The sequence below is a fragment of the Vanacampus margaritifer genome, chromosome 17 (assembly GCF_051991255.1).
Source record: "Vanacampus margaritifer isolate UIUO_Vmar chromosome 17, RoL_Vmar_1.0, whole genome shotgun sequence".
In the NCBI taxonomy this organism is placed as follows: domain Eukaryota; kingdom Metazoa; phylum Chordata; class Actinopteri; order Syngnathiformes; family Syngnathidae; genus Vanacampus; species Vanacampus margaritifer.
In genome coordinates, this window is record NC_135448.1 from 10,716,981 (window position 1) to 10,741,123 (window position 24,143).

General features: G+C 41.1%; 4 protein-coding genes across 8 annotated transcripts in view; 2 read left to right on the plus strand and 2 right to left on the minus strand.

Annotated features, from left to right (window-relative positions):
- Positions 1–68: 68 nt before the first annotated feature.
- gpnmb (glycoprotein (transmembrane) nmb) lies at positions 69–7,981 on the minus strand. The gene is made up of 12 exons (XM_077547928.1): positions 7,838–7,981; positions 6,588–6,743; positions 6,320–6,463; positions 5,198–5,371; positions 4,849–5,010; positions 4,438–4,767; positions 4,326–4,373; positions 4,062–4,238; positions 2,957–3,062; positions 1,980–2,200; positions 1,815–1,905; positions 69–781 (listed from the first exon to the last, which is right to left on the minus strand). Exons 1-12 carry the CDS (start codon positions 7,905–7,907, stop codon positions 628–630), a joined length of 1,833 nt encoding a protein of 610 aa, XP_077404054.1. The 5' UTR covers positions 7,908–7,981; the 3' UTR covers positions 69–627.
- Positions 629–18,197, plus strand: LOC144036933 (polypeptide N-acetylgalactosaminyltransferase 15-like). Of its 2 annotated transcripts, XM_077547927.1 has the most exons (16): positions 629–796; positions 1,213–1,467; positions 1,983–2,226; positions 7,628–7,729; positions 10,550–10,662; positions 11,063–11,197; positions 11,349–12,910; positions 12,994–13,160; positions 13,889–14,093; positions 15,316–15,483; positions 15,639–15,756; positions 16,122–16,322; positions 16,402–16,533; positions 17,163–17,264; positions 17,343–17,480; positions 17,566–18,197. In XM_077547927.1, the coding sequence occupies exons 7-16, from the start codon at positions 12,477–12,479 to the stop codon at positions 17,737–17,739; spliced, it is 1,839 nt and encodes a 612-aa protein (XP_077404053.1). In that variant the 5' UTR covers positions 629–796; positions 1,213–1,467; positions 1,983–2,226; positions 7,628–7,729; positions 10,550–10,662; positions 11,063–11,197; positions 11,349–12,476; the 3' UTR covers positions 17,740–18,197. The 2 variants fall into 2 exon arrangements, with proteins under 2 accessions (XP_077404053.1, XP_077404052.1); XM_077547926.1 differs by having other exon boundaries at positions 17,343–18,197.
- Positions 18,198–18,726: 529 nt separating this feature from the next.
- The window catches only part of satb1a (SATB homeobox 1a), a 61,064-nt gene continuing 55,647 nt past the window's right edge, over positions 18,727–24,143 (plus strand). For all 4 annotated transcript variants that reach the window (XM_077547921.1, XM_077547919.1, XM_077547917.1 and 1 more), the window contains exon 1: positions 18,727–19,250. The gene's annotated coding sequence lies outside the window, so the exon portion shown is untranslated. The remainder of the gene's footprint in view (positions 19,251–24,143) is intronic.
- Positions 21,503–24,143, minus strand: part of kcnh8 (potassium voltage-gated channel, subfamily H (eag-related), member 8) — a 37,684-nt gene continuing 35,043 nt past the window's right edge. Inside the window, exon 16 of the mRNA XM_077547915.1 lies at positions 21,503–23,469. Coding sequence (XP_077404041.1) covers positions 22,942–23,469 — 528 coding nt within the window. The 3' untranslated portion in view covers positions 21,503–22,941. The remainder of the gene's footprint in view (positions 23,470–24,143) is intronic.

Below are 24,143 nucleotides of genomic sequence, written 5' to 3' on the forward strand. Positions count from 1 at the left end.
GATCTCATCACTCGATGATATGGTATTTGTTTTGGAGATTGCCTAATTTTAAAATGAATAGACCAAGATGGACGCCAAAATGTCTTTATTGAACGAATGCTCAAATTTCAAGTTTTTCATGAAAGCGCTGTCACAGGTTGAATTTCTAGAAGTACCGCATGTTCTCATTGGCAAATCAAGTAAAATATACTTTGTTTGAATGATCATAACTGAATTCATTCAGCCATACAACTCTGGGGCTGACGTGTGGAGAGAGTTCTTATTAAACTGCTTCTTGACAAGGATTTGTTAGTTGACGGCTTTTATTAGTGTCCATCATGTTCGTAATTACTAAGTTTAGCTGCTTTACACTTAATGTTAGAAACTCTTTTAATATAAAACATGTATAATGTATTCCTGCAAAATGATTACATACACAGTGATTTCCTCTCTGACATGAGCTAATAGATGAAAAAGAACAGCGCCTCAAATAAATGTAGAGTAAATCACCATTTCCAATGGAGCCAACCGCTCAACACACACTTTTATATGAATATTAATGTCATCTCGAGTATTTAGTAGCGTTTTATACTCGTCTTTTATATGCAATGGATTTACCATTAACTGTGTGGCATGACAGAAGGGCACTTAGAGGGGATGCCTCTCGGTCAGCAAGTGATGACGCTCCTCATTTGGGCGAAACAGCGCCTCCCTCAGGCGCATCACGTTGCCTGCAACTCCAGCGCGGCTGCCGGCATCCTCCAAACACGACCTACGAATGGGCCGGTACACCTTGTAGCGTCTGGAAAAAAGAGACGTAAGATGTGTTGCGAGTCATCACCTTTTTTTCCCTTTAATTTCAATTTTTGGGGTGGGGGGGTCACTTTGAAATGTACGCTCCAATAAAGAAGAATCTTTCACCTGCTTCTCCTTTTTGAGGGAAAACATAATTGTGAGCTAAGAAAGTGTTTTGTTCTCAAATTACTGTGATTACATAGCCCTTTTTTTGGTAGATGAACTCATTAACTTCGCTATATTTCATTGAGGCTGTTTATGGTAATATTTGAACTGTTAGCTTAAGCCAAGCTAGCTCATTATGCTAATGCCCTCAGGGACAGTTGTAACAAATTTGCCAGGAGTAAAGTAACATTCATAAAATTAAACATAGTGCCACAAGCTAAATTTGACTTGAATGAATCCGTACATTTTTCTTGTTTTTATTTGATCATCCAGGTCCAGCTCTTCCGCCCAACCAAATTTATGCCCCAAGACTCAACCCCAGCAACCGACCAAGCTTTTTCTCTGACTTCCGCACCGAACTTGTGCTCCATCTCTGAACCAAGCCACTCAAAAAGCTACAGTCTCTAACTGAAAAAACAAACACACACTGACTTGGCTGAACTTCAGCCCCAAAGTTGTTCAACCCTTACCAAAAGCCAGACAACAGAAACGCCCTTTAACAAAAAGGAAGAGGAAACAAAAAAAGCAGTAAGTGGCAAACGTGTCAAAGTGGGAAAAATAGAGCAGAAGGTGAAAATGGAAATAAGCCGTTTGTCCATATCTGTTATGTGTATTGTTGTGGGTCATTTTGCAGGTGGGAAACGGGATAAATGCTATGCTTGAGTGGTCTTCTTTGCCAGATATTTGATATGGTGTCATCATCACCATGTTGACATCTGACCTTAGTATTCTCTGCCCATATTTCTGATTAATTAAGTGTTATCTTCTTTACAAAAATGTTGTTATATATATTAAAAAATCTTGAAAATTAAGGACATTTAGAGACCACAATCCTTTGAATGGTAATATAAAATGATCTAAATGACATTACTTACCTGTAAACAATGCATGCAATCAGTGCAAAGAAGGCTAAAAGTACGGCGCTTGTGGACAGGATCACCTCAGTAGTATGAGGGTTGTTGGACTCTAGCGGAGGGAAAATTGTCCATTAACTTCTTACAAACCAGCAGATTCCTCTAACTTTTTTCTGTCTTATTCACCAGGGGTCACTTGGGACTTGTTGATGGTGATGGTGGTGCTGGTCAGGGTCAAGCTGCGAGAGTCCTCCAGCGTGATGTTGACGCAGTAGGTCCCCGGCTGCGGAAAAGTTCTCCTCAGGTTCACCTCGCACTTTGCGGAAGGAGGAACATCGTTGCACATGATGCTGTGCACCAAAGTGCACGTGGGGTCCGACACGATGGTGCACGCTGATGTGGGGGCGCTGAAGAGGAGGAAAGACACTTACCGGTAAGACAGTGGTTCTCAAATATGTATATTTTTGTAATATTATTGTAAGCCAGTGTAACATTAACGCTATACTTCAATATAGGAACATTAACTCATTTACTGCCATTGACGGCTATTGACGTCAAAATTTCATTTGAACTATTTATTTATTATTTTTTCCACTTTTGTTAAGAGTATGAAAAACTAGAACATTTTTTTTACTGTACATTTAGAACAGATATAAAATTAGTGATTAGTCGTGAGTTAACTAGTGAAGTCATGTGATTAATTACAATTAAAAAATTGTAATCGCTTGATGCCCCTAATGAAAAAAAGAAGAAAAGATCATTAAAAATCCGGGGTGTCAGACGATTAAAATGTTTAATTGTAAATAATCGCATAACTCAGGATCAATCACAACTTTTATATCAGTTCTAAATGTACAATAAAAAAATTCTAGGTTTTCATAGTCTTGTTAACAAAAGTAGAAAAAAATGAGAAACTAATCAAAATAGTTAAAATGAATGTTTTACGTCTATAGCAGTCAATGGCAGTGAATGAGTTAAACTAAAATGTATTGCACATCACTTAAAAAAACCTAAATTAAAAAAGTAAACAAATAATTCACAAAGATTAAATGCAAATGTATTGAACTTTGAAGTCGAATACAGCTGAACAGTATTTGGGCAATGATTCTTTTGTGTACCACTAGAGGGAGCCTGTAAATGACATGTATAGGTTACATACACACCTGCCGAGACATTTCACCAGGAAGCTGATGTCAGTCTTAGTCACTCTGGCAGCCAACACATCAACAATGCGGCTGTCGGCCTTGCTCTTTAGTGGGCGCTTGGGCTCTGTGAAAAAAATGAAATGATCTTTCCATAATTATATAATATGAACTTGAGAATGAGTAGCCGACATAGAAAATGAATAATAGAGCAATTCAGTTAGCTTATTTGTGTTTTGTTGTTTGCATGCTTGAAAATGTTAAGAAAGCTAAAGCTGAGGCTACTAGGTGAAGGGGAAAAAAAACTTTACAATGACACTAGTACTGAAGTCAGTACAGCTCTTTTATTGGGTCTCATTAGATTTTACATTATAAGCTTTAGCACCAGATGGCAGTATTATAAAAAAAAAGAAAAAGAAAAAGCATAGCACTGCTTCAAAAATGTTGACGATAATTTGACTTGGGTAATGACTCCAATATGATTGAGACAATAACAACTAGAGTGGGCTACATCCATTTTTTTGTCATGTTGCAGGAGAGTGGTTTAAAATGTTATGATGCAATAGAACTTGGGGGCTTTATGATTTATATGGCAATGGTTGCTTCTGCATACTACTTCTTTCTTTTCTTTTCTTTTTTTTACATAATTTGTGGTTTCCTCAGATTTGAGCTTTTTGACAAATCCAAAATAGTTTGATAATAAAAAAAAATCGGTATATTTTTATATATGTTAAAATGAATAAGATTTGATTCGATTCAGTTTTTATTGCACTTGCATCCAAGCTAATACACAACTTGCTTTCTAAGTCTTCTATCAGGCTCTGAACCTCATTTGTCGGGTTTCATGGTCAAGGCCTTCTAGGTAATGGGAATTGGCCTTGTGTTGCACTCATGATGAATAAGGAAAAGTGCTGATTACAAAAATGGACTGCCTTCTATTGGTAAGAATTGGAACTACACCTTGATTTCGGCCAGTATTCAATTCTGCAATTAAAAATGACCAGTATAGAGTTAGCCCACTCTTGTTCTCAGTTGCTCGGAATGTCTTCAGCTCTCAGATATGACCACATGGATAGCAAAAAAAAAAAAAAAAAAAAAAAAAAAAAAGCTTCTGCCTGACACCTACCAATGATGCTGATGTTACCCACAAAGATTCCGTGCACGTAGCGGAAACACCTGTCGCCCTCGAGCACGCGCAGAGCAAAGGGGGTCGACTCTGGGGTCACGCTGGGATCAATGGACGGAAGGACTTCTGTGGTGGGTAAGCCCGTTGTCATGGTGACAGGAGATGAGCTGGATATCACTGAGGATGGTGGCAAGATTAGAAGTGGCGTGATGACATGAAGTCATGGGACATGCAAATTAGCTGCATTGGCATTTCTAAACTCACCTTGGGTGCTCGTCGTCCTCATGGCTGGTGGAGGCGACGTGAGACGCTCTAGAGACGGAATACAAATATGACCACCAAGGACAATTATTAGCAATCATTTTTGTTTTATTACCAGTCGGGGGTAGTGTTGGCGTGGACATTGTCGGCGTGGACGTGGCGGCAGCAGGCGGGCACTCGGCCGGAAACGCCGCCTCCACCACCAGCTTGACGCTCATGTTGCCCACCGTGTTGTAGGCGTGCGTGGTCACGTCGCGGTGGGTCACCACCTGGTTGCCGTCCCGGAAGTCCCACATGTAGTCGATGGCCGCCGCCGTCTTCAGGTAGCCGCTGGGGTCGTGGAGATGCACCCGAAAGACCACATCGTCACCTCGGAAGAACACGTTCTTGGCCGACTGGTTGACCGCAGACTTTTGGGAGATGTCCACCGTAACTGGGATCATATCTTAACAAGCACAGAGAGCATTCATGAATAAATCTCAATTAGACAAAAAAATATGAGTGGATATCTGCTCGTGTATTCTACCTGTGATGTAGAAAACGGTGTTGTCAGTACTCAAGGGACTGTACTTCCTACGCTCACGTTTACGGTACACCATGACCTCCATGACCTCTGCTCCTAGAGGGATACTGGAGGTGTTGAGGGTCAGACTGGAGGAGTGTCCGTCACATGTCTCAAAATATTGTCCTGGATCGAGAGAAAAAAAACAAACATTATTTAACCCATTCCCTGCCTACCCAATTAATATGCATCTTTGACGTCTATAGCCGTCAATGGCAGTGAAAGGGGAGGTTAGTTATCAGTCCTGGCATGATCACTGCATGCTTGCTATGATTGTGAAATGCATTCGATGACGTGTTTGGAGGCGTCTCACCCATTGTGTGCCACACGTAAACATAGTTCTTGCGTTTCCAGTCGTTGCTCTGAGAGAAGGGCTTCCCGTCAGGGAACACGTTGCATTTGGTGGCATCCGTACATTTGCCAAAGCCGTAATCGTCCAGCCAGGATGTCCAGTTGTACACATAGCCCGAGCGCACTTGGCCATTCGCTGCAATGTAGCAAAGCGCAATCTTGTGATTTGGAGTCCGAACAAAAAAAAAGGTACCGTTGGCGTCAATCTTTCTTCTCCAAGGTACCTTGCAGGGCTCACATTTGAACCCCTAGGTATGAATATGTACTGATTATGGTTAGAAAGTCTTTTTAAAGAAATAAACATTAGTAATATTAATCAAGATCATTGATAAGGAAACTTAGTGCACTTTATGTACTTTCAACGAACTCTCAACGGTTCTCTGTTGTTTATGTACCTTTGTAGTTTTAATAATTAACCTTTAGATGTGTTTATATTATCATCATACCTGGACTGTGACGTGAGTGTGAAAAAGTAACATCCCAATTATTTCCGTCTCCGTGATGAAAGAGTCTGCAATAATTGAAGTGACTCTAAAATGCTACAAAATAAGTCATGGCTCACGACATCGATTAAAGGCTAAAAAGCCCCAAAATATACTAAAAACAAACAAACAAACCACTATGTTCTTCTTCTTTTATGGAGATGAACCTGTAGAAGTGCTATGAGGTAATGTCTGCCATCTAGGGGTGAATGGTGATATTACAACTTAAAATTGAGGAGGTGTGATAGAGGAAGCATGTTTGCCCATCCCTGACCTAGACAGTAACTTTTTGTAGGCAAATATTTACACTACATATTTTCCTACAAATGGTACAAATTGTAAGGGTACCAATATATGTACCCTGTTCGCTGCCCCAGTGCCAAGCCTAATTTAGCACCTTTTGTCTTTCCAAGACAAGAGATACTGTAAATTTTACGTCACGACATCAAAAAAAAAAAAAAAAAAACATTACATTTGATGTATCGATTTACTGTATTGCTCAAATTTGACTCCAAATACGATAAGTATATAATAAAAAAAATAATGGTTATGAAGGCCTGGTGGGTCCCATTTGGCAGCACCTGAGGCCTCCAGCTCCGTACCGTCGTCACAGTGCTCATCCCACACGAGGTCCCCACTGTCGTCCTCCTTCTGGCACGGGGGAAACTCCAGCTTGGCCGTGAATGAGACGATGGAACCGTTGAGCGCGGGGCTGTCGCTGGTGAGGCGCACTGTGGGTTTGCCTCCTGTGGCATAGGTTCAACATAGTGTCATAAAAATAATTTTTTTTTATTCGAATTAATTTACAGAAAGTGTTAAATAGCAATGTAAGATATGTAAATATTGGTACAGGAAAGAACTTGAATTTACCTCGTCTGTGCATGAGCTCCTTAGGCTTGGGTTTTATGGGCGGGTAGAGGTAGTCGTCCCATGGGATGCTGTCGGGATTCCAGCCTGGGATGGGTGGGATGGGGAAGGGGGACTTTCCTGTGGGGGGGTGCTTGTGCGGGAACATGTCAGCATATGCTAGCGAAGGAAACAGATAGAGGTTGCTCAGGCAAAAAAAAAAAAAAAAAGCAAATGTTCTGCATAAATCAGCAAAAAGTGATTTCAAATTAGGTGCATTTTATTTTAACATATTCTCTAAATAGTTAAATAAATACATATATTTTTATTTTAACTTTTTGTTCTGTTTTTTTTGGTAGCATGGTATACAGTAAATATGTGTCTCAGTTAGCTCAGGCTTTCCCGTGTGGACTTAACATGTTCTTTGCATGCATTTGAGACTCTAAACCACTGGTGTGAAACTCCAGGCCCGGGGGGCCAAATCTGGCCCGCCATATCATTTTATGCGGCCCGCAAAGGCGACTTCATGTTTCTTGCTAAAATACTACAATTGCAAATTGGCTTCTTTCTTAGTAACATTGAGATATTGCATGCATTTTTGTTGTTGTTACCAATCCTCTTTTTAAAATAAATGACTGGCTTCTGATTACAAAAGTAGTTAATCCATCAATTTGTTGTGTATGTGTTAATATAAACGATCAGACATTTACAAAATGGCCCTCAGAGGGAAACCGTCACGACATAAATGAGTTTAACACCGCTCCTCTATATTGTCCATAGGTGAGAAAGTGCTTGGCTGGCAACCAACCCAGGGTGTATTTAAATTATATATATATTTTTAAAAAATGTAATGTGTTCATCCTCTATAAACAAGTAATATCCACACAATTGTTTTACTATCCTATAAATATTTAGCATTGAGAACCAACTTGAAATCTTTAAATACACACAATGTGTACCAAGGGTTAAAATGTGTGTTCATATACATTTATATACATTAAATTAACTGTAACATCATGTCAATGATTACATTCTATTTATTGACAGAATTGCTTGTTTTTTAGGAAGTGAAAACGAATCAGTGAATTGTCTTCAGTGGAGCCTCAGCTAATGAAACTCATGAGACTCCCGAGTGCCACAGTGAGCTGATTGAGGACATCATCAGAGTGAGTAAAATAGCAAACATTTCAAGTACTTTGTGCCAGAACACTAGTTAAAATTAAGAGTATTTAAATACAATAACTAATAAAAAGTTGGCAAATTCCACATCTTACTTTTGCGTCCATCCGCTTGATAAACGAAGCTGATGCATGCTAGAAGAAAAATATATTTCAAGCCTCCCATCTCTCCCAAAAAAATAAAAATAAAGTATTCCCTCTGTGGTTGAGTGGATGTGAGCTCAGGCGTGATTTTCTCCCTCTCCCTTGCTCGTCCCGCTGCGATTTGCGCGTCTGTGCGCTTGTGTGCAATAATTGAATCTGGTGCTGGTGAGCACATAGACATGTGACGTCTGTTAACGAGACGCATCTCATCCCTCATTAGGGTGCGTGAGGCAAGGAAGTCATGAGGAGTGAGGTCCGTCCTCTTCCTCTTTTCTTCTGTCCACCTCTAAAGAAGAATCCTCAATGTAAAGCTATAAGTGAAGGATAGATAAGTGGACGAAAATTATTGATTAGGATGTCAAATTTAGACATAGGGGTGCAAAACACAACAAAGGCGTGTCTTCTACGAGCAATTTCTTTCTCAGAAACATGCTAAACTCAATTTACTAATACTCAGAATCAGAAATCGGCTACAATGTGACTTACTGAATGAAGTAATAAAAACCCCACTCCTTCCAATTGCATAAATGTTATTGCCTTCTCTCTGCTTTGTGTTTGGGGTGTAACCTTGTGTGACGCTATCCACGGGATAGTGATTTGACTTTACCCACACTGACCCAACGATGGGCTTGGAGCTTGTTGCGCCACAGCCACCCAAAAGCAGAAGGAAAGTGTACGAAGTGTGTGTCATCCAACGTGATTGCCATCATCGTTACCCCTCACGAGGTCTTTGCACAAACTCATTCCCATCTTAAAGGTCAAAGATAAAGCAGCAAAGTGGACTAGTGGGGCGCCATCATGATTGCATGTGAAGGCTTCTTTGTCTGTATGTGCCCTGTGATTGGCTGGCAAGCAGACCAAAGTCAGCCTGGAGTGGTTGGACTCCACCCGTGACCCTAATGAGGACAAGCGCAAGGAGATGTATAGTTAGATGCCACCAATTTCCAATTTCTAGACCCTGATTGTAAAACGGACACAAGAGGTATCGGTCTCCGAAATCTGGTATCAGTACTCGCCCATCCCTAATAATTATAATTATCTCTCATTTTCGATTTTGTATTCTTTCATTTAGGGTTGTCAATCGGCATGACTTCAATAGTTAACTCACGGTTAATCACACATTTTACATCTTGTTCTAAATGTACAATAAAATATTATTTTTCTAAGTTTTCATACTCTTACTAACATAAAATTGGGAAAAAAATGATAAACTAATAGAAATATGGTTGCATCTTGTAGTCATTAATACAGTAATTTCATAATAATTCATAAAAGTGAGTTAAAATTAAAAAGATGCACTGTACTGTAAAAAACAAGTGTGATATTGATTTGTGTTGAGTTCATTTTTCTGCCACTAGATGGCAAAATTGCATTTGTAAGACATTGGTGCATTTTTCTTTTCATATTACGAGCTATTTAACCTTTAACATGAAGTAACTTGCGAAAATCTGCTCATTTTTAAAATTGTAAAATACAACTAGACCCCAGTCTCCACAAATATATGCATTATTATTAAATTTATTGCTGCTAAATTTTGATGTGGACTGCTGCGTTGAGACTGGAATTCCTCCAGTACAGGATTTCCAAGTAAGGGGCGGTCATTAATCGCGTGTTACTAAAAATTAGTGACGTTAAAGGAACTTTAAATTAACCCAAAATTAACGCACTAATTTTGACACCGCCTAGTTTCATTATTTTTGCTCTTACAGCCTACTGAAAAATCCCCAAAGAGCAGACACAACATCCCAAATTCAAATCTTATGATTCATGTTTTCTAACACACAATGCATCATTTCATTAGACAAGTTATTTTTGACTTTTGGTAAAAAAAAAAAAAAAATTCTGTTATTTTATTTCTGTTATTGGCAAATTAAAAACAATGAAATTATCTGACAAATGAATTAATATTGCAGAATAATAATTCTAAAGAATACAACAACAACAAAAACAGCACTTCTAATCAGATCCAACTGTATAATGATTCTGCTTAACAAAACTACTACTAATAAAATTTCATTATTTTTTGCTGGCTCTCATTTAACGAGATAAAAGATAATAGCAATGGCAATCCATCTATCTAATTTCTAAAGCAAGGAAGGTTGCACCCTGGATTGGTTGCCAGCCAATCACAGGGCACATTTTGACATGAAATGAAACTGATTTGCATGTTAGGTTCACAGGCCTTACATTAAAGGTGTCTTTTTCCTCTCATTGGGCACATGAAGTGTTTTTTTGAACAAGAGGTGGAATGCAGACACATTCCTCCTCTCTCTGTGTGTGTGTGTGTGTGTGTGTGTGTGTGTGTGTGTGTGTGTGTGTGTGTGTGCCTCCTTTTCTGCTACGCACTGGCAGGGGAAACTTCACTTCAGCGTATTTTGGCTCAAGCAGAAGACATATGGGAGTGTTTGCTTTTGGAAATGCATGAAGAACTTTTCATCTGCCCTATGAACACGTTCCCACCAGAACACATGGAACTGACCTCCGCTGACCCCTTCTCTTATCCACCACGCAGGCCTCTCATTTGGGTCCACCCTCTCTTTCTTCTCCCCCACCACATTTGCTCCTTCCAAGAAAGAACAATTATCCCGACGCGCTACATCAGCCGAGATTGCACGTTCACACAGAAATGAACTCCTACTTATTAACCCTGTGTGTATTCCTCAGATGTCCTCTTCGTTCCTTCCCCTTCTTCGCTGTAATCACAAACATGAGAGGACATGCCGCCCCTGTCATCCCGAGCGGAGAAGGGACGTGAGCTTTGGTCCGAAATGCGGAAGGTGAGTCTGCACTAACATCGACCAACATGCATAAAACTGTCGTGGAACGTACGCCATCAGTTAATTTCATCTGACCTCCGACAGTATTTTAAAATGGATCCTGCGTAAAAATGTCAATCAGCCAATCATCAAAAATAAATAAATAAATAAATAAATATACATATATATATATATATATATATATATAAACAGACTATATGTAAAAAAAAAAAAAAATAATAATAATGTTCACTATTTCAGAGTCGAGTAAGGGGTTAAAAATACCCCCAAAAATAATTTTAAAAAAGAAAAGAAAGAAAAATCTCATAAAAATATTTTTACTGCCACCAGGCAGTGCTATAACCCTCTAAATCTCACCGAGAGCTTTTGATGATTTTCCATGCTCTTTCCCTCCATCCAGATGAACTCCCAAACCGCCAAGACCCAGATCCGAACTGGACTCCATCACCGCTCTTTTCCAGCACCGACAGATGGCCTGCAGCCTGTGAGCCCGGCTACCACCAAACACCAAGATTGTCATGCGCACATGACACGAGTGGGTGGTTTGTTGCTGGCACACACAAAGAAATGGGATGTTGTCATTGTTCAGTCATGTCAACTATTTTAAAGACAGGGTTGTAAAAGTTGTGCTCAAACAAATTATTCACAGTCTACTCTTCTTTTATTTTCTGCGTATCCTCCTAAAGGTCATGGGTGAGCTGAAGCCTATCCCAGCTGACTTTGAGCGAGAGGTGGGGTACACCCTGGACTGGTCGCCAGCCAAGCAAGCATTCACACTCACCATTTACATTAGTGTCATCAATGAAAGTATCACGCAAATGTTTTGAATTATCGAAGGAAAAGTAAGCAAGCGCAGGGAGAACATACCAGAGACGAAATTAGAACCGTCAACCTTTGACCTATGAGTCAGACACTATTCCACAATGCTCTTCCAAATGTCATTAAAATGAAACCAGCATAAAAATGATGACACTGTTTTCGTATTGAGCAATTCCACACAATTATACAACACAAAAAACAAGGTAGGATTAATTACTTATAAATACTTGTGTAAAGAAATACTCTGATATTAATGCAGATAAAACAAAGTATATAACTTACATGTACTTATATTTACTTACATGTTTATTTTTGGTTGTTCTTATGCTGCCAGAAGATACACTATTCACCATAAATGATTCTTGCTAGCTTACATTTTATAAAATCTCATCAATAATGCCATTGGATGGGGAATATGCCATTTTTATTAATGCTCCCTGGTTCAAAAACAAAAATGAAAAATCTTGGGTACAATCTACGTTTTAACACTGTAAAAAAAATGACAGTAAATAACTGGCAAAAAAACGTTGCCAGCTAATTATTGTAAAATCTCAGTTAATTACTGTAAAAAATCTAGCATATAATTTGTTAGGTTTTTACTGTACCGTATATAAATTACAGTTACTTACTGTATTGGAAAATGCAATTGTGTGGAACATTCTACCCTTTTTTTTTTTAAAGAGCATTTTCATTTTGCCCACGCTTCTCATCTTTTATAGTTCCTTTGTGTTGACAGGAGCAGCAGGTGGATGTGCACATGTTGAACGTATTAGTGGAGGAGCCAAATATGTGCAGGCTTTAGGACCGCGGGGTGTGCTCGATGAGAAGCTATCAAGTCCGCTGTTTTGGAGTTTTTGGGGCTCTTGACAACCTGCTCGTCCAGTTTAATGGATACAAATGTGCCTGGTGCATTCCAGGTTACTGTTTTGGACGGACTAAATGTCAGCATGGAAGTCAGGATTGAACTGGGCTAGAATTTGGTGCCTCTTTCTAACATGGGGCTGTTGGGCATACACCGGAGGATGCTGTGTTTATGGTTGCTGCTTCTCGGATTCGCTTTGCTCCTGCTGATAGTTTCTGATCTTTTCCACGGAGGGGAACATCGCTCCCACCAGAAACTTGTTGGCGCCCCACGCCGTCCCTTCCAGAAGACCTTCGGTCCACCGGACGATTTGGAGCTGATCGGAGACGCAGCATCGGAGCTCGTACCCGACTTCGTCCCCATTAACTCGCTTAAAGAGGACCAGCTTTTATTCGTGGCGTCCACGCAGGGTGCAAAGGACCTGCCGCACAAGAAGTGGAATTACAAGGTGCTCTTGCCAGCGGCGAGGAAGGAATTTCTGTCCGGTCGTGTGGTAGAAGGAGCGGAGAGTGAAGAAGGCAGCCAGATCTCGCTGTATCGCTCACTGCCCGAGACGCGACATCCCAAGTGAGTCCGCTCGAAACCAAAAGCACTGAAGTCTACTTTTTCGGTGTGGGTAATTAGTAGTGTGACGGATTATTTTGTGACAGGTGTCTTGGCGAGCAGTACAGTGAATCGCTGCCTTCTGCCAGCGTGGTGATTTGCTTTCACGACGAGGCTTGGTCCACACTTTTACGCACTCTGCACAGCGTCCTCAACACAACACCCAGATCCTTCTTACTGGAGCTCCTCCTAGTGGACGACCTCAGTACACATGGTATGTCTGCCAGTTGGATGGCCTTCATGCATGCATGTGTGGCCCACATGCATCATCTATCCATCTGTCTGCCATCCGTCCACCCATCCATCCATCCAGCATCCAAGCATTCTGTCCATCCATCAGTTTATCATTCATCTACCTCTACATCCATCCATCCTGCCATCCATCCTTTCATCTGTCCCTTCATCCATCCGCCTGTCTTGTCTACAGCCATCCATCCATCTATCATCCTCATGACTATAACATTCATCAATCTACTTGTCTATAGTCATCCTTCATCATCCACTTGCCTATAACATCATCCAACTACTTGGCTATAGCCATCCATCCATCCATCCAGTCATTCATTCATCCGTCCATCCTACTGTCATCATCCTTCCTTCCTTCCATCCATCCATCCATCCACTCGCTTGTCTATAACCATCCATCCATCCTACTGTCCATCATCTATCTTCCCATCCTTCCATCTGTCTCTTCTTCATCCATCCATCCACTCACTTGTCTTTAACCATCCATCCATCCATCCTACTCTCCAACCTCCCTCTTCCCATCCAGTCATCCATTAATTAATAATAATTCAATTCTAGTAAACAAACAAACACATTGGCAATAAAGTGATCCACCCAACAAAACACTGTCTCCATCTATACATCCGTCCATCCAACTGCTCATACACTATCATATCTTCACGTCCATCCATCCATTTCCACCTCTTGTCTTTCCAGATCACTTGAAGACTATGCTCAGTGAATACGTATCCCGTCTGGATGGGGTGCATTTGATTCGCAGCACTAAGCGGCTCGGGGTCGGGGGGTGCCGTAACCTGGGTGCATCCAGAGCTTCGGGGCAGGTTCTGGTGTTCATGGACTCTCACTGCGAATGTCATAATGGCTGGTTGGAACCACTCCTGGAGAGGGTGGCCCAGGACAGGTAAGAGCGGTGTTAATCCTGCATGATAACATTCCGTCGCTGTTTTAACAGCAAACTGGTGTCCTTATCATAATGTATTCAGATCCACTCCAGGAGAACATAAAGCTAATTATAGTTGGCCTCACCAATTGACAAACAGAATATGGCAAACCATTAGAGCATTTATTCAGTATTTTACTAGTGGGCTGAATAATCCATCTACTAGTACACTCTTTGTCTTCACTAGTAAAACCATTCGGCACATTAGTAAACAACTTGGTTGCACTAGTAGAACATCTATATCTTACAATGACATTTGTCCACTACTCTATGACATTTCTGCGAACTAGTAGAACAACTAGGGTTCACTTGTAGAATGACTGGGGCACGCTAGTAGAAGTGCATTTGCACTAGTTTACAACTGCATGCTACTAGTACTACTAGAGACATAAAATGCCACTAATTAGTACTATAGTAATAAGCAGATGTCAATTTATGCACAGTTTTGCCTCACTACTAATTTTTTTTTTCTACTAGTGTGCAGTTAATCTACTAGTGCATAGATATGTCATTGAGTAGTGGGAGGCAGTAGTTGCGGAAAACAAAATGTTAGTCGTTTTACTAGTGATCCCTTGTTCTTCTACTTTTGTGCACAAATGTCATTCTACTAATTCACAGAAATGTCGTACAGTATTAGAAAGCACGATTGGAAAAAAAAACCTTAAAAGTGAGATCTAGTCAATCTACTAGTGCAACACTAGTACTTGTACTAGTGTGCTGGAATGTTATACTGCAGCCAATTTGAGAAAAAATTGCTGTCGAAGTGTCCTTCGCCGTGCAACTAGTGTGCGCTAGTAATTTCACAAATACGCTAATTATTATTATTATTTTTTTACTAGTGAGAACAAAGAACATACTAGTATTGTACATGGACCTTTCAGTGCACTAGTAGAATGTAAAACAAATGCTCCACAACAGGGAATGTTGTCCTCATGATTTGGCCCACATAGTTACAGTATGGCTCCAATTAGACGTCCAATTAGGCGGCTCTTTGGTCTGGAAATGGTCACATGATAGCGCACGTTCCTCTTTTGCTCTCCATCTTTTGTCTCGGGCATTTCTTCGTTTATACCACATGATGGAAATATTTCAAACACATGCTAACCAGAGCTGAGAGTAATAAAAGACGGCGTGTTATTAGACGCAGGCACACACGTCATGGATGTGGTGTGTCTTCATGCAGGACCAGAGTAGTTTCTCCCATCATGGATGTGATCCACGGGGAGACTTTCAAGTACAACGCCACCCGGTGGCCAGTGTGGGGAGTTTTCAACTGGAATCTGGACTTTTACTGGGAGTCCAAACCGCAACTGCTGGATGGGGACTCAGACTTGGCGATTGAACCCGTACTGTGAGTTTGCAGCATCTGTTATGGCCTTTTTGTGCCTTGACTACAGCCCGAAGTTGAACTTCCGTTGTACAGACGTTTTAACACCATAATGGAATGTTTTTCTCAATCCTCTGTGCTGCGATTACTTCATCCTGTTTTGATTCTGACTGCAATAGGAGTCCAGCGTTAGGAGGCGGAGTTCTGGCTGTTGACAGACATTTCTTCCATAATGTGGGAGCCTTTGATCCTGGGATTCTACTGTGGGGAGGGGAACAAATTGAGCTGTCAATCAGGGTAAGTGAAGTATTATTAGTTTTTGTTTTGGAGCCAGCTAAATCATGAAATCGGCATGAAGAAATAGGAGTCAAGCCGTTAAAAGTTTTTTACTGCGCTTGGGTGACCCAGTTGCCTTTCGCCAAGATGTTGTGCGCAAGTAATGGTCTAGGAATGTTTTGCTTTTCACCATGAATCAACATAACAAGAAATATTATTTGACCATTAAACCCCATTTTGAGGAAATGTGGCCTGTGATGAATTCAATGTGAATTTGTGCCGCATGTAGAACCCAAAAAAACACTATTCACATTCTTTCAAGTGTTATAGAGACTCAAACAGGAAAAGGAAACCTTATCCTGCTGTTATTGCTAATGCTGTCCAAGGTGTGGTTGTGCGGAGGCTCCATGGAGGTGGTTCCCTGCTCCCGAGTGGCCCACCTAGACCACCACCTCCCCCGCCTCCCTTCCCGTTTCCAAGACCAGGAGCAGCTTGAGAGGAACAAGATCCGCATAGCTGACACGTGGATGGACTCATACCGCAATATCTTCTACAGGCGGGACACGCTGGCTCATTTTATTAGGCAGGTGTGTGTGTGTCAAGTGATATAAGTCAGAAAGAGCACACCAGTACAAAATGTACAAAAATTTGTTTTATTATGTGCAGTCTGAGAGGCCTAATATTACCGAGCGCCTACAGTTGAAGATGACTTTGGGCTGTAGGGACTTCCACTGGTACCTGTCAACCATCCATCCACAACTTTACATTCCGCAGGATAGACCAGGACTCTCGGGCGAGGTAGTATGAATACACACACATACATAAATCTAATGCATACATAATTCCCAAATATATAAACAGTACAATTTGTGGTTAAAAAAAATCTAAAATATTTCAAGTAAAAATCAAACTAATTTTTTAGTCTTCATCTTGTGAGATCTGGCTGTGAGTCTAAAATGGTCGGTACATCCCCGAGCAGTAAATGTATTAGGCTTCATCAACATTTGCCACATCCAATATGGTGGCAACATTGACATACGACATAGCATTCAAGGCTATGATGTGTATGTTCAACACAAGTACAAATACTAAGAGCAAAGAGACTCATGTGTAACTATACTCGCATGACTTAATGACTTGACCTGCTTGAAATTTAGTTGGACCTTGACATTGTTTTTATTTTTGTTATTTTATTTTTATTATATTTATTTTTAAATTACAGTATATCTTTATTTTAAGGGGTTACAAAATTTACCCTGTTATACCATTAAGCTGTACACTCATGACTTTACATTGTGGCAAAGTGGCATTTCTTAAGTGTTGTTCTATGAAAATACAGTACATGAGAAAATATTTATAACATTTCAACATTTTTAAGAGAATGCATGTGACTTATCCTAACCTGTCATGTTTACGTCTTTTTCAAGCTATACAACGTCGCAGTTGGTGGCTGTGTCGACCACATCCCGGGTGAAGGGGTGCATCTCGGATCCATGATCCTAGCGCCATGCAGCGGCACAGGCAGGCAGGTAACCATGGCAACAGTCTCCTCCAGCGCCGCCTGAAAGATGTAGGCCACAAAGATAACCCTGCAGGTCGTTACACAGCACTGCGATCTCAACTCCGAGGGCGAAGTGCGATGGGGTCCCGCGGGGGCTCTGTGTTTGGACGCCGTCGGAGAGCAGGTGGTCCTCTCCCAGTGTCAGCGGCCAATCAGCGACAGGCTACAGTGGACGTTCATAAAGGTAGAAAAGGAATGTATTGATTACAGAATGTCACAGTATATTTTTGAGATCACTTCCAAGTCTGCAAGCCTTTGGTCCTTTCCAGCTGAGTGGCCAGTTGCTCCACCGAAAGTCCCAGTTGTGTGCGGAGGCTGTGAAAGACGGACGCATTCCGTCCAAGGAAGTCGGCGCCCCCTCGGGTGCGGGAGACCTCATCCTGCGCCCTTGCACGCGGCATTCCACACAGCAGTGGCACTTCGAGCAGCTAGTGTCGCCGTAATTAGCCTGGCAAACTCAACAGGTATCATTTTGACTGCATAGTGGCTCACTGTGTGCTAATTGTGTAGAAACTATGCAGTGTGGACAAAAGTGCTTTTGTTATGTTTAATTAATCAATCAGTTGTTTGGTTTGACTCTTTAGAACCCCCCACTGGATCTTAATTAAACATTTTAGAGGTTGATTGTATAGCTACAAACTGCATCATGTTTTCAATTTTTTTTACCGGCGTAATGGACAACTGTTGTTATAATAATGCAACGTCTTTTATTATAATACATTTTGGTAAAACGTTTTACAATATTTGTTCCTGTTTTAAGGATTTCTGATTGTACTCCCGATTAAATTGTTAATAAAATCAAGCAGAAGAAAATAGCAGCATCTATCACATTTGTTTACTTCCTCCAGTTTTCCCCTTTACGTTCCAAAGTGTGTGGACATTTTTGACTAATGTTAGCATTTCATACTAGAAATATATATCACAAAATTGTGATTGTTAATTTGAATAAACTTTGTAATGATATTTGCCTTAACTACATTTCCTTCAACCAACAGCTGTGGACACCAGAGGGAGCCGTCTGCCTTGATATTCTCACCACTTGCATTGTTGATACCATATCCACTCTACCTTCTATAACTTTAACCATATTACATGCATTTCTCAGCAAGGCTCCTGCATTACAGACCAGTTGATTCTTCAGTGCTCCATCAATTCTCATCCAAAGCTCGCATGTGACAGTGATTCATCTGAGAGTGCCTGTGATGAGATTAGCATCCAGTAAACAGTGTCATGTGCCCAACAAAGTCAAATAAGGTTTATAGGAAGAGGTCAGGGACAGTGTGGCAATGAGGTAAGGCCTTGAGGCTGTCTGAGAGGGAATGATGCTCCCCTTGCCAGCAGCCACAGAGATTGAAAAGCTGCTTTCACTGTGGGACAATTAAAAAGCTCTTAGCCCAGTCTAGTACAGTAGGCTGTTTTCAGCTGGTTGGCAAAGAGGTCAAACACCTGAGGCGTATAATGTATTGCCGTTAAAAGCGAATGTTCAGTCAGAATTTTCATATTGTCGCGTGTATCACTGGAATGATTGAATGGCAAAGCAAGTAACGTAACACGTATTTGAGGAGCGCGCAGCCTCGTGTGAAGCGCGCTTTTCGAGACGCGTCACCCGGAAGTGTTTGCGTGAACGGTATTGTTTATCCGGCTAATGAGTATTGGTATTATTGTATTAAAATGTTAAACAAACAATCGATAAAGTCCCTCTTGTCAGTGTATCAACGCCCTTGTCATTAATTATTTCGCTGTTGGTCTCTGACGAGGAACTAGCACGAAAAGACCAAACAAATTTGGACGCTGGACCGGGAAGACGGAACCCTCACAGGTGTTACCGAAGCACTAGCTAGCTAGCTGCTACGACAGACACGACACGGATGGATTTAAAGCTTAACCAAAAGCGAAAAAATGCCCTGGGCTCTGCTGTTGGACAATGTACGGCGAGGAAATTCTGGATTTTAGAGTAAGTAATTTTATTTTTTACCTTTCCGTAGGTTGACGCGGCTGTGAATTTGTTCAAATGTCTCATGTTCATTTTGAGTGTAATACAACTGGTCGTCATTAGGTGGCAGTACACTATTAAGTTTGACCTTAATAAAAAATAATGAAACAAAGTATTTTAGCTTAGCCTGTTTTTATTTTTCATTTTTGCTGAATATTAATGCATGTTTTTTTTTTTTACACCTATAAGTCACGGGTGTTGGTTGGTTTATAATGGACATCTTTGAGCATGATTTTTTGTGGATTGTGAGATAAGTTAGTTTGGGGGAAAACAGGATTTGTTTACTGTAAACACAGAAATACTGGTACACTGTTATGTTTTTGTATTATCCATTGTTCTTGCTCTCTGTCAATATAGTATTTAAATTTGTTTGTATTATTTTCAAAGTCCGTAAAGACCTTTAAAAAAATTTAATTGTTGTAAATGTATTTTGTAATGTAATGTAATTTCATTTCTATATGGCGGACTTAGTCATTCTACTTTCTTCTGTGATGAATTGTCTTCCTAATGAAGGCAAAGCGCATACAGCATCGCAGATATACAATGAAGGCTCAATCAATTGTCTGTGGTGCTATCAAGTGGCAAAAACGAATATGTCACTTCCCGTTCAAGGAGAAGGCGACGTGGTCATTCGGCAGATGTTCCAGAAGCTTCACTTGATGGGACATAGAGGGAAAGCCACCATTAATCTCCGGTTTCTGACGTAGCTATTGTTCTGGCAGCCGCTTGTACCACAGCACACATGGGAGCAGCTCAGACTCATTTATCAAACACAAATGTCGTGTGAGCTCCACTGCCCCGTTCACGGCCTCTCCTTTGTCTGCAATGCAAACACAGTAGACGGCATCTCACACACAAATGGTAAAACGCTTAATTGATCGGTGTGGCTGTACACACATCCAATAAATTAGCTTGTAAATCTATAAGGTTTCGTTTGGGCCACAAATAATATTTAGCTCTCATGCGCACATAAAAAAAAAACTCACATTCAGCAAAAACAAATACAATCTCACACCTAAAAAACAAACAAAAAAATCGCACACGCAGTTAAAAAAAACTCACACAATCAAAAGATCACACTCGCCAGAAAACACTCACCCAAAAACCTCTCATGAAAGAAAAAAAACTTTTATTCTCACCAAAAAACTTTCACATAAAAAACCTTCACTCACTCAAAGCACAAAACTCTCACACTCAAAAACTCACGCTTGAAAGAAAAACAAACTTACGTTCACCAAAAATCTCTCAAAAACTTCCCACACGTACACAAAAAAAAGAAAAAAAGTAACCGTCACAAAAAACCCTCTCATATCAAAAAATCTCACACACGCAAAAAACACTCTCACCGCCAAACCTCTTACACTCTCCTGAAAATCTCTTACACGCATTAAAAAAACTCTCAAATTTGCCAGAACTCTCACACGTCAAAAACATACATACACCCCCAAAAATCACATATTCACCAAAAACTCTTAACACAAACACACCTATAAAACCTTTCACAATCAAACTCTCACACATAAACTCAATTTTTTTTAAATATTTTTTTAAAAAACAAACAAAAAAATGCATAAAAGAAGTCTCATACCCCCCCCAAAAAAAGAAATCTCTCACACGCACACACATTAAAATCCTCAAGCCTCTTCCAGGCAGGTCTGTAAAGGCTGACTCGAAAAGCACAGCTGGTACATTTTGGTACATGTTCATTGTAAAAAAAAAAAAAATTGACAGAAGGAACTTCTCACCACCACTGTACACTGTTGGGACACTCTGGGACAAGTGAAGAGGCGCTTTTCTTCTCAATACAGTGCTCGTTTGAATAGAAAAATGAATTTGTGTTTGTGTGGAATGGAAGAATTGTCACCGTAGGTGTAGTGATTGAGTCCGGGCCATCATTAAACAATCTTCTGGAAGTAGCTAAAATGCGCAAAGATGTGTCTGTCAGACATATTCACAGCTAAAAGTATTGTTTGATGTGGAAGTCTCCACTCAGTGTGGGAAATATTTGATAAGAACTGCTAAGGAAAAGGCACATACTTGGAAGATCTCTGACTTTTAATCCTACAAGTGCTCTGAAATGGAAGAAAAAAAATTCCATGCAATGCAGAAAACATTCTCAAGCATGCACTTTATATGAATATTTGTGCAACACCGAAGAATAATACTTAAAAAAAAAAAAAAGCAGCCCCGACTTAGCAGTCATATTCGTCATTTATTAGCATAACAATTCTTGTATCTAATATCAAAATCCGAAGGGAGGGTAAAATGATTTATTCCACTACATTCTATGTGCAAGGTAGCTTAATAGAACCAACTGTACATAAATGCAAACAACAGATGATCTGCAGGGATGAGAGTCAGGACCTTTTCCCCGTTTGGGATCCCACTTGTGCCGCCGAGCAAAACAGGCGCTACCTCGCATACAGAACCGCTATCCTAAAGTCTTGCATTCTTTAAGGTAAAAAAATACATTATTTTCTTTTGATACATTCATATAAATATAAAAGTCTTAAATATTGTGCATTTCTAATATTGCCTTCATTCTTTGCCTGTGAGAATACAAACGTCAGAGCTGCAAACCCTTGATCAGAACCAGGGAAAAAGCCTACAACATGGACCATAAACCAATTTATTATCGGTCTGCTCCAGGCAACTCCGCAACAGGGATGCATCTGACGACTTTAGGCTTTAAATTACCTGGCTGTTTAAAAAATGAACCCACGTCCAATATATATGCATCAGTAAATGTCAAGTTTGCTTGTTAAAACAGTGTTTCATTTAAATAGAAGGATAAATGGCGAGCTGGATTCCCCCATGGGGACATGCGGACATGTTAATGTGCGTCTATAGGAACTACTCAAAAAGTGCTCGGACAAGCATGCACAGATAGAAGGAAGGAAGGAAGGAGAACTGGTAAAGTGGGGAAATATTGGCAAAGAGCCAGAGAGGGAGAGGCAGAGCCTGCTTAGTGTGACAGACGACAGCAGGGCCCCCGAGTTGCTCGAGGCCAACCGTAGCTAGCACCCCCCAACTCGACTCCTCCTTCCCTGAGGACCCGTGGTAAAGAGCACAATATGTCCAGCCTCTTGTTTCTCATCTCTCTAACGCATTGGATAACTAGGACCAATCAGAGCTGGTCCTTGGGAAAGAGCAGTGAGAGGTGGATAGGAGGGCTGGGCAAAGGGTTGGGTAGCGATGGCGTCACTAAAGAATTTCCATCATGTGAATGGCTCCTCCGAGGTATTGTTTTTTTGTAGCCTTAATTTTTTACAGCATGGGAGCATACCTGCATCATTTTGGCCCTGAAAAAGATATAAAACCTTGGAGTCCAATAATAAACCCTGTTGGGTACGTTACTCAAGATAATTCTTTTAAAGAACAGAAAGAGTCCTACTGTGTGTCTATTGCTTTCAAAAATGGTAAGGTGCCTCAGGGGTAGCAGAAGGGAGGGAGGGGTTTGGTTGTTTGCCATAAACCTTTAAACCCTGTCTTAATAAACACCAAAATGCTATCGTCTAATGCTAACACAACTCATTTGTTTTCATGCAATTGAATTTCTCATTGCGTGTCTTTAAAGCATCCCTGCAAATATCATCCGATGGTGTGATCGTTCCCAGAATTATAAGGCCAGCAGACTCCAGTTGCAGACCTGCTACAAAGTCTTTGTTTGGTTCTGGTAGCTCTCCATGAGTCCACACTGAGGGGAGCGCCCGGAGCTCCGATGAGGGCTCGCGTCACTCCCGTCCTGCGGAGGTGGATTGCGTACCCTTGACCTGATAGAGGTAGAAAGCTCGTCTTTGCATTGGTGAGTCTCTGGTGAGCTGAAGGGCGAGGAAGTCAGATGTGCCTCTGCCATGATGGAGGAGGGTCGCGTTTGAAATGGGCTGGGGGCGCACCCTAGCTGAAGGTCCCGGGGTCTATGCGCGTGGGAGTCCACGTGGCATATGGTGCCCTGCTGAGAGGGGGGCAGCGACAGGGGTGTGTCCGTCCAGATGGAGGGAGTCTGAGATGAGGGCGGGGAAGGATAGCATGGAGGGGGGTTAGTGTGGGGCAGATGAATGAGATGTGTGGGGCACGCCAGTGTTGTTTGGGGCCCGGGTGACATCAGGGTCTCCATGAGCTGGGCCATCCGCTTCATCACCTGCCCAAGGTCTGCTACTTCCCTGCCTAGGTTTAGCACCTGTCAACAAACAATTCAATTCATTTTTTTTGGGGCACTTTTGTTTTCATTTTATCTTACTAAACAAAATCAATTTCTCAATGTTAGTTATTTCGTTAGTTTCCGTTAACTATAATAACTTTGATTGATCTACAGTACCCAGCCACCCACCCATCCATTGTTCATCCATCCATCCTGACATCCATCCACAAATTCAGCGTCAGTACCAAGCTACCTTGTAGATAGCTAGCTAGCTAGCTACCGATCTACCTACTTTGCTAGCTAGATACCTGTCCGACAAGTCTATTACCAACCTGGAACCTTTCCAAGCTAGCTATCTACATTCTTACCAAGCTAGCTACCTAACTAGCTATGTGCGTACCTACCTAGCTATCTAGCTACCTACTTACCTACATGCGTACCTAGCTAGCTAACTTGCTAGCTAGCCACCTGTCTATCTACCTACCCTCCTAGTACCCAGCTGGCACCTACCAAGTTAGCTAGTTACCTACATACTTACCAAGCTAGCTATCTTCCTAGCTAGCTATGTGCGTACCTAGCTAGCTAGCTACAAACCTACCTACCTAGCTACCTAAGTACGTAGGCTACCTGCCTACCTACGTGCTTACTATGAGCCAATCTATTTTGGAATCTATTATGCATCAAAATACTACTATCACCTTCTACTTCATTCA

Coding starts and splice junctions, on each gene's coding strand:
- gpnmb (XM_077547928.1), bottom strand. CDS start 7,907: ATGGGAGGCTTGAAATATATTTTTCTTCTAGCATGCATCAGCTTCGTT. Junction 4,239..4,325: donor GAGGACGACGAGCACCCAAG/GTGAGTTTAGAA, acceptor CACCATCCTCAG/TGATATCCAGCTCATCTCCT. Junction 2,201..2,956: donor CTGGTGAAATGTCTCGGCAG/GTGTGTATGTAA, acceptor CCTCCTCTTCAG/CGCCCCCACATCAGCGTGCA.
- LOC144036933 (XM_077547926.1), top strand. CDS start 12,477: ATGGGGCTGTTGGGCATACACCGGAGGATGCTGTGTTTATGGTTGCTG. Junction 13,161..13,888: donor GGACGACCTCAGTACACATG/GTATGTCTGCCA, acceptor TTGTCTTTCCAG/ATCACTTGAAGACTATGCTC. Junction 17,265..17,342: donor GCAGCGGCACAGGCAGGCAG/GTAACCATGGCA, acceptor GTCGTTACACAG/CACTGCGATCTCAACTCCGA.